This window comes from Loxodonta africana, chromosome 4 (genome assembly GCF_030014295.1).
Source record: "Loxodonta africana isolate mLoxAfr1 chromosome 4, mLoxAfr1.hap2, whole genome shotgun sequence".
Taxonomy (NCBI): domain Eukaryota; kingdom Metazoa; phylum Chordata; class Mammalia; order Proboscidea; family Elephantidae; genus Loxodonta; species Loxodonta africana.
In genome coordinates, this window is record NC_087345.1 from 45431105 (window position 1) to 45443877 (window position 12773).

A 12773-nucleotide genomic window follows, 5' to 3' on the forward strand; every position below is an offset into this window, starting at 1 on the left:
TCACCCTGAAATGGTAGTTTATTTCTTGCTTTCAAATGATTCTATTTAGGAATTGTTCCTTTTACATGATTGGGTTACAGATCTGTCAGTAAGACTGACAGTTTATGTATGTGTGTCTTTCTTTTAGGGACTAAATCAGAAATAGCTTCTAGGGTAAGAAGCTATGTCTTTTTTTAAAAAATGACAATTAAGTTTGTAAGTAAGGATTGAGGCAGAGTGAAATCTGTCACACTGGTTACCAGTGGAAATCAGATTTCCTGGAATTTTGGGGAGGAGTGGAATTTAACACTGTAAAATTTTTCTAAAATTAAAACAGGTTAAAAGGTGATGAATACATATTCTTTTAGAGTTAAGAATAAATTATAATCTAAGGCTAGGCTTGACAACTCGAACATGTGCTGAGGAAAGTGAATACTAATCTAAATATAGATGATTGATTGATAGGTAGGTAGGTAGGTAGGTAGATAATGGTATTATACTTTCCCTATCTCATAGGGAGCCCTGTTGGCACAGTGGTTTAAGAGCTCAGGTTGATAACCAAAAGGTAGGCAGTTTGAATCCACCAGCCACTCCTTGGAAACCCTATGGGGCAGTTCTACTCTATCCTGGAGGGTTGCTATGAGTTGGAATTGACTCGACGGTTTTTGGTTTTTAGTTTATCTCATAGGAATTTTAAAAGATTACAGATAATAAGATATTTAAGATATTAGGAATGTGAATTCATTTGAATCACAGTTTAAGGTATAACTTTGATTTGTTGTAAAACAGGAGCAAAGAGAAATTGTTAAGAAACATGAGGAAGACCTTCATATTCTTCATCATAAATTAGAACTACAGACTGATAGCTCACTCAATAAATTCAAACAAACAGCTTGGGTAAGGGTCTAAGAACTTTCTATTTTTTAGTGATTTTTGAGACCATATAATTTAAAATTTAGCTCTTATTTACAATAGAAATACCCCTACCTTTTGTTGCCACAGTAGTCCTCTGAAAACACAGCTCTGATTATTCTTCTCCCTAGACCCAAAGTAGCTCAACATTGTCTGCAAAATCTATGTTCAGACTCCATAGTAATGCCCTCAAAGCTTTCCATGGTCTGACCTCAGTCTGTCTTTTTAAATTCTGCACATTGTAAGTTTCACCTATAACTGATTTCCCATCTTTTCAATTCAGCTTATACTTCACCTCTTTTGATCGTTTTGATCTGTAGGTGTCATGTGACCTTTTATCTCTTAACTGTGCAAATTAACATCCTGCAGCCTTAACCCATTAATTCAGTCAACATTCATTGACCCTGCACTACATGTAGTCACTTTACTAGATACTGGGAATACAAAGAATGAAGCCTTCATTGCCAAATGTTCTGTCTTTAAACTTTCATTGCGTATTAAATTTTAGATTAGATGTTACATTTTGATCATTTGAGGAACTAAATTAAAAAATACAATAAATATGGTATTGAGCTCTACATGTCCTTCCTTGGCTATTCATATTTCATAGGATTTAATGAAACAATCTCCTACTCCAGTTCCCACCAATAAGCATTTTATTCGTCTGGCTGAGATGGAACAGACAGTAGCAGAACAGGATGACTCTCTGTCTTCACTTTTGAGCAAACTGAAGAAAGTATCACAAGATCTAGAGAAACAAAAAGAGATCACTGCATTAAAAATCAAAGAATTTGAAAATATCAAATTAAAGTAAGTGTTAGAAATGTATTGTTATAAAAATAGAGAAATGGTGATATAATACAGATAAATGTAAGCGTTTGCTGTGTCGGGCACTGTTCTAAGCATTTTTTATATATTAATTTATTCTATCCTCATGACAACTTATCACATAGATTATTATTCATTTTTAGATAGGAAACTGGGCCACAAAAAGCCTCAGTAACTTGTCCAGGAGGAGGTAGGAGAACCATATTTGAATCTAGTCGGTCTAACTGAAGAGCAGACCGGTTTTTGTCCTGCATCTGGTTCTTAACCCCCTGAGTTTCAATTTTCTCATACATAAGGTGGAAATAATAATAGTCCCCCTGGCTCTTTCAGGGTGGATATGTGAAGACTAAATACTAAATGGTACTGCTTATGTATATAATTAGAAAATTTGTAAAGTACCATTTAAATATAAAACTTTTGTTTATTGAAATAACTCATATGCCTATAACAGTGCCTGGCATGTAATAAATAATAAATTTTTATTAACGAAAACTTAGCTATATTTTTTATTAACCATACTGACTGTTGAGTATTAAACAGCATTATTTATATTAGAGATTCTAAATGTCGCTCAAGCAAAGTATCAGAACATAAATCTTAAATCCAAACTAGGTTTGTAATTACCATTTTTGTACTTGTTATAGAACTATCTCTGGGCCTCAGTTTTTTTTTTTTTCCTGAAAAATGAGAAAGTTGAGCTACTTAACCCATAATATCTATGCCAACTCTGAAGCCCTTATTATTTCTTTGATTCTTTTCTCACTCCAAGATGCTTCTGACAAAATACTATTTTTACTTTATTAAGGATATGCAGGATATGCTACTTTTGAGAAGTTTGTCTCTAAAATAAACACTGGTTTAGCAGTAGCATGTTATAGTTTCAGTCTTTTTTCCTCCACTCTATTAGAATTTTTCATAAGATTTTTTTTTTGATACAGTAGGTTTCTTGTCACATTTTAGAATTTAAAATCACTTGTGCTATTGCATCTAATTCTTAGGTATAGAAAGTAATCATCCTTTAAAACTACCTTATAAATGTTATTTTTTTAACCACATGAAATACTTGAAGTAGTTGTTTTATACCTTACAGTGTTATTTAACCCTTAAAATTATACTTTTATTCTCTGTATTCACATTGTTGTACCTATTTTAATATATCTTAGGAAACTATATATCAGTTTGATTTCTTCAGTAAAACCTGATTGTTTTCACAATTGGATGATTATTTAAAGTTAGATTTCAGTTTTTCACTGTAAGTAACAAGTCCCAGAAAGTGTAACATTTGTTCATGACAAAACAATCTTCTCTTAATTAGTCAAAGTTTAATATTTGAATCTCCATATTGATGATCTTACTGATGCACTGTGTGTATGCGCAGTTCAGTTTTTCAGACTTAATAATGCTTAACGAGCAATAGGGATTAATTGAATAACTAAGTAGTAATAGTATCCCTGTCTGTTGACATTATAAATTAATAATGCACATGATTTCTGTGAAAGTTTATAGCCTGCCTTCACAACATGTCAATATAGAATAATGGTTCTTGGCTATGGGTAATTTGCCCTCCAGAGGACATTTGGTAGTTTGGAAACATTTTTGATTGTCACTGGGGGGCGCTACTGGTATTTTAGTGGATAGAGGCTAGGGATGCTGCTATACATCCTATAATGCATTGGATGGCCTCTAATAACAAAGCGTTACTCCGTCAAAAATGTCAATAGTGCTATTGTTGAGAAACCTTGATGTAGAGGAAGAAGTCATATCTTAATTGGAATAATAATGCTTAAAGTACTGTTTTGTTCATTCTCTATATTATGTGACTAGAGCCACAAAGTAACACAATGTGATCATTATCAAAAATAGGAGACAAAAAAACTAGAAGGAAAAAACGTCTATTTTATGCTAAGCTTAAGAGAAGTTAAGTGGAATAAAGAATTGTTTTTTTTTTAATTTTGATGTCTACAACAAGACTTTAGATTGTAAGGATTCTTAGGACTGATCATTTGTTCTTTGTATAGTTTGTATCAATCAAAAGAGTATTAATTGCCACTCTACTAAATACATATGCTTGCTTATATTAGACTCCAAGAAAACCATGCAGATGAACTAAAAAAAGTGAAAGCAGAAGTGGAAGATTTAAGGTGTCTTCTGGCCCAGTCACAAAAGGAATCACAGAGTTTAAAATCTGAAGTTCAGGCTCAAAAAGAAGCAAATTCTAGAGCTCCCACAACTACAATGAGAAATCTAGTAGAACGACTAAAGAATCAATTAGCCTTGAAAGAGAAGCAACAGAAAGTAAGTAACAACAGAAAATTATCAACCTGTAGGAAAAATGTGTGGTAAATTGCTTTTATAGGGAACCCTGGTGGTGTAATGGTTAAACGCTTGGCTGCTAATCAAAAAGTTTGTAGTTCGAACCCACCAGTGGCTCTGAGGGAGAAAAGACGTGATGATCTGATCCCATAAAGATTATAGCCTAGGAAATCCTAGGGAGCAGTTCTACCCTGTACTATGGAATGGCTATGAATTGGAATCAACTTGATGACACACAACAACAGACTGCTTTTAGATAAATTTGTACAAGATGATAATATAAATCTCTCTGTTGTGATAAAAAGCATGAGCCTTAGCTAATGCTGTTAAACAGGGTCTTTCCAGATAATACTTTTAAGTAGGTTTATTGATTGTTTTTTATAAATTCATATGCCCAATTGTCGTTTTTATATTGTTTGCCGTTCATTTGATTTGTGGGTTATCTGTAGGAAATGCAGGGGAATCTTAATCACATTATTTTCTCTGCTTTTCTACTGGGATTTTAAACTACAGTTACTGGTGGTATACTATTTCGAATAATTTGGAGGATTAAGAAGGAATTGTACTAATAGTTCAGTGCTAAAATTTTTGCCTTCAGTATGGGAGACCTGGGTCCAATTCCTGGCCACTGCACCTCATGTGCAGCCCCCACCTGTCTGTCGGTGGCGGCTTCCATGTTGATGTGATGCTGAGCAGGTTTCAGCAGAGCTCCCAAATTAAGACTAGAGAGAAAGGCCTGGTGATCTACTTCTGAAAATCAGCCAGTGAAAATCCTGTGGCTCACAATGGTCCAGTCCACAACTGATCATGGGGATGACACAGGACTAGGAAGCATTTCGTCCTGCTTTGAGCGGGGTCGTCATGAGTCTGGGGCCCACTCTACTGCAGCTAACAACAACAGTAGTGAGGAAGAGAATAAAGAAGTGAGTCACAGACATGATCTTGTGGGAAGAAGTTGGCCAGTAGATGATCTGATTTGTTAGATTTCTTCATTTATACCAGATTTTATGTGCTCAGATTGTTATAAAAGGTGCTGCTGTTTTTTATGCCAGCTTAAAAAATTATTGGTGAATTTTACACCTTTTCCAATCATATAATTTTCCTTGTTTACTTCTATTGATTTCAAATGGAAGGATTTAGATAAATAACTAGAATATTTGAAAACAAACCATGCCAAGTTTTTCTAATAGAAATTGTTTGATTTAATGCTGAATTTTCAAAGTCATTATTGTCAAGATTTTGAATTCTCATAGCCAGTTTAGAAAGAATTTGAAAACGTTAGTTTGCAAATTAGGTTTAATTAAACACATGGTATTTTAGGAAAATAGTATAAAGTAATAAAGCTTGTTTGTTTTTATATGTGTATTTTTCAGAAAATATCAATTTTTCTAAAAGAATTTATACGTTGAAATTTTTAGGCACTTAGTAGAGCACTTTTGGAACTTCGGGCAGAGATGACAGCAGCAGCTGAAGAACGTATTATTTCTGCAACTTCTCAGAAAGAGGCAAATCTCAACGTTCAACAAATTGTTGATCGACATACTAGGGAGCTAAAGGTGAACATCAACACACATATCACCGTAACATGAAATTCCTGACAATTCCCCTTGGAAGACAATTCATTTTGATGCGTAGTAATTTTGATAGTGGAATTTAGTCTAATGAATTATTGATGGATAAATATATACAAATACATACACATTTTTGAATAATCAGTACACATCATTGTATTATTAAGTAGTGATGAGGAAAGGATAGTCCATTATGAGCTACTTTTCCAAGTAAAATTACGTTGAAGAAACATTCTATTTACGATTTTGACTTTTATGTTATAAATAAGATAGGTGTGTAGATTTTTTGTTTTATTTCTTTTGTGTTGTGGGAATTTTCTGTCTAGCATTTGCTAGTTCATAATATAAATTATTTTTTCCCCTAAAATACGTTATGAAAATCCTATGGTCCTTAAAACATTTAATCCATATTGCTACCAGGCACTGAAGACTTTGTAAAAGTTATTTATTTATTGACAACATATATTTTTTACCTCATCATTAAGTTTGGTGATTTAAGCTTTTTTTCCAAAACATATATATTTCATCATGATTTTCAAATTTCTTTGCACAAAGTTTTAGATAGCATTTTCTAAGTAAAATGAAAAAAATCTAATTTTTATGTGTTTTGTTTGTAATTTCAATTCAGTCTCTTGGTTTATGTGTGCATGTTCTTCGCCACCATTAAACTATAAATGCTTGGAGAGTAGGAACTGGATTTTACTCAGAATTTTTAAGCCTCCTGTGAGTCGAAAGAACTCCATGGCTGTGGGTTTTTAGTTTGATTGTACCTGTAAAAGGAGCCCGGTAGTGTAATGGTTAAGGGCTTGTCCGCTAACCGAAAGGTTGCCAGTTCAACCACCCAGTGGCTCAGTCGGAGAAAGACCTACCGATCTGCTCCCCTAAAGAATCGAATCTAGAAAGCCGTATGGGACAGTTCTACTCTGTCACGTGGGGTTGCTCTGAGTCAAAATTGACTCGACAGCACCTAGCAACAACACTATTGTATCTATAATGGTTATAGGCATAGTTGACAATAAAATATCCATTAAATAAAAAAAATATAAACAAGAATAGACCTTTGTTTATGCCTTGTATTTACCTTTTTCTTAGCCTGAAATGGCTTCTCTGAACTCTTCAAATCCTTTTCTTCACAGCCTTTTCTGACTTTTCTAAAACAGCTTCTTTTCCTTCGAAGTACATTACCAAAAAAACCAAACCAATTTCCGCGAAGTCCATTCCAACACATGGCGACCCAATGCACAGCAGAACGAGTCATTGCCTGGTCCTGCACCATCCTCACAGTTGTTGTTATGCCTAAGCCCATTGTGGTAGCCATTGTGTCAGTCCATGTCATTGAGGGTCTCCTTCTGTTTTCTCTGACCCTCTATTTTCAACCATGGTGTCCTTCTCCAGGGACTGATCCCTCCTGACAATATGTCCAAAGTGCGTGAGACAAAGTCTCACCATCCTTGCTTCTAAGGAGCATTCAGGTTGTACTTCTTCCAAGACAGATTTGTTCGTTCTTTTGGGAGTCCATGGTATTTTTAATATTATTCTACAACACCACAATTCAAAGGTGTCAATAATTCTTCATTCATCCTTACTTATTGTTCAGCTTTCACATGCATAGGAGGCAATTGAAAACGCCATGGCTTAGGTCAGACCCACCTTAGCTTTCACGGTAGTATCTTTGCTTTTCAACACTTTAAAGAGGTCTTTTGCAGCAGATTTGCCCGGTGCCATGTGTCTTTTGATTTCTTGACTTCAGCTTCCGTGGGTGTTGATTGTGGATCCAAGTAAAATGAAATCCTTGACTTCAATCTTTTCCCTGTTTATCATAACGTTACGTACTGGTCCAGTTGTGAGGATTTCCGTTTTCTTTATGTTCAGGTGTAATCCATGCTGAAGGCTGTGGTCTTTGATCTTCACCAGTAAGTGCTTCAAGTCCCGTTCACTTTCAGCAAGCAAGGTTGTGTCATCTGCATAACACAGGTTGTTAATGAGTCTTCCTCCAATCCTGATGCCCCATTCTTCTTCATATAGTCCAGGTTCTCAGATTGTTTGCTCAGCATACAGACTGAATAGGTGTGGTGAAAGCATAAAACCCTGATGCACACCTTTCCTGACTTTAAACCACACAGTACCCTCTGGTTCTGTTTGAACAACTATGTATTGACCTATGCACAAGTTCCTCACGAGCACAATTAAGTGTTCTTAATTAAGAATTCCCATTCTTCGTAACGTTATCCGTAATTTGTTATGATCCACACAGTCAAATGCCTTTGCATAGTCAATTTGACATGAATAGTTTATTTAATAAAACTTGCATGAAATGCCAGCTGGTATTTCTGTCACTTCACTATGTAGAGCAGCTAGAAACTCCTTTCCAGTGGCTTCTATAAAGTTGTTATATGCCGTTGAGTCAGTTCCGACTCAGCAACACTGTATAACAGAACAAAATGCTACCTAGTCCTGTGCCACCTCACGATTGTTGCTATGTTTGAGCCCATTTTTGCAGCCACTGTGTCAATCCTTCTCATTGAGGATCTTCCTCTTTTTTGCTGACCCTCTACTTTACCAAGCATGATGTCCTTCTCCAGGAACTGGTCCCTCCTGATAATTTGTTCAAAGTAAGTGAGGTGAAATCTCACCATCCTCACTTGTAAAGAGCATTCTGGCTGTACAACTTCCAAGACAAATTTGTTCGTTTTTCTGTCAGTCCATGGTATATTCAGTAATTTTTGCCCAAACCATAATTCAAAGGCATCACTTCTTCTTCGGTCTTCTTTATTCATTGTCCAACTTTCTCATGGATATGAGGCAATTAAAAATACCAAGGTTTGAGTTAGATGCATCTCAGTCCTCAAGGTGACATCTTTGTTTTTCAACACTTTCAAGAGGTCTTTTGCAGCAGATTTGTTCAATGCAATACATTATTTGATTTCTTGATTGCTGCCTCCATGGTCATTCATTGTGGATCCAAATAAAAGGAAAACCCTGACAACTTCAATATTTTCTCCTTTTATCTTCATGTTGCTTATTGCCCAGTTGTGAGGATTTTTGTTTTCTTTATGTTGAAGTGTAAGCCATATGGAGATGTAAGTCTTTGATCTTCATCTATAAGTGCTTCAAGTCCTCTTCACTTACCTCAAGCAGCGTTGTGTCATCTGCATATCACAGGTTGTTCATGAGCCCTCCAATCCTAAAGCTATGTACTTCCTCCTGTAGTCCAGCTTCTCGGATTATTTGCTCAGCTTACACGTTGAATAAGTATGGTGAAAGGATGCAACCCTGACGCACACCTTTCCTGATTTTAAACAATGCAGTATCCCCATGTTCTCTTGTAAAGACTGCCTCTTGGTCCATGTACAAGTTTCAAGTGAGCACAATTAAGTGTTCTAGAAATCCCATTCTTCGAGATGTTATCCATAATTTGTTATGATCCACACAGTTGAATGCCTTTGCATACTCAGTAAAATACAGGTGAACATTTTCCTGGTGTTCTCTGCTTTCAGCCAAGATCCATCTGACATCAGCAGTGATATCACTCATGCCATGTCCTCTTCTGAATCTGGCTTGAATTTCTGTACTGCTGCAACCACTCTTGATGGTCTTTAGCAAAATTTTACGTGTGTGCAGTATTAGTAGTTGTTGTTGTTGTTGTTGCAAAAATGGGCTCAAGAGCATATTCCTGAGTCTCTTCTGACATTCACTTTGGCTTTTTCTTTCTTTCCTATCTTTTTAATGACCTTTTGCTTTTTTCATGTGTGATGTCATCCCCCAGCTCATCTGGTCTTCGTTCCTTAGTGTTCAATGTGTCAAATCTGTTCCGGAGATGGCCTCTAAATTCAGATGGGTTGTACTCAAAGGTGTACTTTGGCTCTCATGGACTTGTTTTAATTTTCTTCAGCTTCAACTTGAACTTGCATGTGAACAACTGATGGTCTATTCTGTGCTTGGCCCCTGTTGGTAAAAATCTTCAATTACCTCATCTTTGGTGTTAGTGTTTGGTGCATAAATTTGAGTAATATAATATTAATTGGTCTTCCTTATAGGTGTATGGATATTATCGTATCACTTAACTTCAGGGTAGATCTTGAAATATTCTTTTTTATGGGGAATGTGACTCTGTTCCTTTTCATTTTGTCATTCCCAGCATAGTAGACAATATGATTGTTCTATTCAGAATGGTCAATACCAGTTCATTTCAGCTCACTAGTACCTAGGATATTGATCTTTAATCATTCCATTTCATTTTTGATGACTTCTAGTTTTCCTAGATTCATTCTTTGTGCATTCCATGCTCAAGTTTTTTAATGGATGTTTTCAGCTGTTCTCATTTTGAGTTTTGCCATATCAGCAAATTAAGGTCCCGAAAGCTTGACTTCATCCACGTCATTAAGGTCAACTTTGAGGAGGCAGCTCTTCCCCAGTTTTATTTTGGATGTCTTCCTACCTGAGGGGCCCATCTTCTAGCACTGTAGACAGTGTTTTGCTGTTATCCATAATTTTTCAGTGGTCGATTTTTTTTTTTAGAAGTAGATCGCCAAGCCCTTCTTTCTAATTTGCCTTAGTTTGGATTCTCTGCTGACACCTGTTCACCATGGGTGACCCTGCTGGTATTTGAAATACCAGAGGTATAGCTTCCAGCATCGTAACATCATGCAAGCTACCACAGTAAGATAAACTGACAGACAAGTGGTGGTATATGTATGTATACTATACTATCTGGTATTATTCTTTTAGGTTTTGTCTTTACTAAATAGATTAAACTACTTGAAGTCAGAGATTATATTTTATACTGTTTTAAGACATTATACTTCAGTGCTTAAAACATTGCATCATGCATGGATACGTACTTATTCCTTTAATTAATTAATTCATCCTTAATAAAACATTTGTTTACTTGATAAAATTTTGTTTCTGGTTGTTCATTGAGGGTAGCGTTTGTATTTTTTTTTTTTTCAAGGTAGCCTTGGTTCAGTGGATGTGAACATGGAAAAATATATGTAGCTTGGGTTTTTTTTTTTAATTGTGTACTTTAAAAAGTTTGGATTAAAATTTGCTTTTTAACAAATATTAATAATATATACTTTCTGGTTTTTATTGCTTTTATCATTGATACTTGATGAAGATTCATAAATACTAACCTTTTCTCTCTCGCTTAGTCACAAATTGAAGATTTAAGTGAAAATCTTTTAAAATTGAAAGAAGCTCTTAAAACAAGTAAGAACAGAGAAAACTCACTAGCTGATAATTTGAATGACTTAAACAATGAACTGCAAAAAAAACAAAAAGCCTATAATAAAATACTTCGAGAGAAAGATGGAATCGATCAAGAGAATGACGAGCTGAAAAGGCAAATTAAAAGACTAACCAGTGGATTACAGGTAATTTTATATTGATAATGCCTTTGATATACAATTTATAGGTTATACTTTATTCCTTTTTTTAATCTGTAATGTTTGCTGAAACTGGCTCTTACATCACTTTGATTAGTTTCACTGACTTCATCTGTGAACTCTGTTGTATTTTTATATCATTAAAATGCTGAAACTGGTACCATTTTATACTTATATATTAATACTATCATTTAGAAAGTGTGGTTAACAGTAGCCTCGGAAAGCTTCTGCAATTGGAATGTTAATTGTATTTTCGTTTGATTTTTTTTTTTTTAATTTCTAAAATGTAAAGATACATCTATTTTTTCAGGGCAAACATCTGCTGGATAATAAACAGAGTTTAATTGAAGAACTCCAAAAGAAAATTAAAAAGCTAGAAAGCCAACTTGAGAGAAAGGTGGATGAGGTAGAGGTAAAACCCATGAAAGAAAAGGTACGTGAAGCATTATACTGATTAATATGTTTAAAACGGTGATGTTGTTGTTGTTAGGTGACATCAAGTCGGTTCCAACTCATAATGATCTTATGTACGACAGAACAAAACACTGCCCAGTCCTGTGCCATCCTCACAGTCGTTGCTATGGTTGAGCCCATCATTGCAGCCACTGTGTCATTCCATCTTGTTTAGGGTCTCCTCTCATTCACTGACCCTCTACTTTACCAAGCACAGTGTCCTTCTCTAGGAAGTAGTCCCTCCTGATAACATGTCCAAAGTATGTAAGACAGAGTCTTGCCATCCTCCCTTCTCTGGAGCCTTCTGGCTGGCTGATGCATAGATAATATATTGTATTAATTTGAGGATCTGTAAATGGTACTGGGTAATGTAGGGGAGTCTAAGACATGTTTCTATCCTTTAGGAGTGTATACTCGAGGAGAAATTTGTAATTCTCTTAATTGAAAATTACTGCATCATGTCCATTCATCTTCCTGATTTTATAATAACTCCAGAATCCCTTCACACCTATGTATCTATCACTTCTCATTCAGTGTAATTTTTTTTACCTAAGTTGGTGATTCTGGCCTTCGGGAAAGAAAGCTAGACATGTTAAGCCCTTTACTTTGACCCAAATGTGTCACTTTATCCTTCAGCAGACTAGAATGTTATTTCAGGGTAAACAAAGTTAATTGAAATATATTCAATATTTGCAGTAATAATCAATAACCAACTCTTCTCAATAGATTGATTTTATAATGTGGGAGACATTGCTTAACATTTTTTTACTGGTTACCTAGTAAACTTTTGTAATAAAAATTAGTGATAGAAATAATCAACCCAAAGAAAACCTAAAAATTTTAGGCTAAAATGCATGTCATTGAATTTGCTGTGAATGATAAACTGAACACTTCTATGTTGTTGGTAATATTGAAAATACCAAAAGTGACCTGAGAAAAATGGCTTTTTATGTCAATATTTGACCCCAAAGAAAATCACAGTGGAAGAGCTATGGTTAGGAAAAACTTTTATTGTAAAATTTACCCAGAAAATATTCAATGTCTATAAAATAATTTCATTAACTAGAGAACGAAGTGTTTTTAATGGCATCGAACAGAAAATAGGTAATAGAATTAAGAAGTCTTAATATACTCCAAAAAAATACTCTCCCTATGAAAATTCGTAAGTGTCAGTATACATCTGATTAAAATGTATTTTTATGCATGAAACTATAACATACTTGCTATCAGAAGCTCTGCTGGTGAAAACCACAAGATCAAAATGTACGTATCCCTCCTTCACTGCCTCCCTGCTTGGGAATAGTGCTGATCATTGCACACCAGTTTCTAACCT

General features: G+C 35.0%; 1 protein-coding gene across 12 annotated transcripts in view; it reads left to right on the plus strand.

Moving 5' to 3' along the window:
* Positions 1-12773, plus strand: part of CEP290 (centrosomal protein 290) — a 100490-nt gene that overhangs the window by 54144 nt on the left and 33573 nt on the right. For 11 of the 12 annotated variants that reach the window (XR_010321782.1, XM_064283764.1, XM_064283759.1 and 8 more), the window contains 6 exons: positions 769-876; positions 1502-1701; positions 3801-4014; positions 5451-5588; positions 10754-10975; positions 11298-11420. Coding sequence is in view for 11 of the 12 variants with exons in the window: in XM_064283764.1 (XP_064139834.1) it covers positions 769-876; positions 1502-1701; positions 3801-4014; positions 5451-5588; positions 10754-10975; positions 11298-11420 (1005 nt within the window). In the remaining variant the exon portion in view is untranslated. The remainder of the gene's footprint in view (positions 1-768; positions 877-1501; positions 1702-3800; positions 4015-5450; positions 5589-10753; positions 10976-11297; positions 11421-12773) is intronic. The other variant, XM_064283760.1, reaches the window with a different exon arrangement.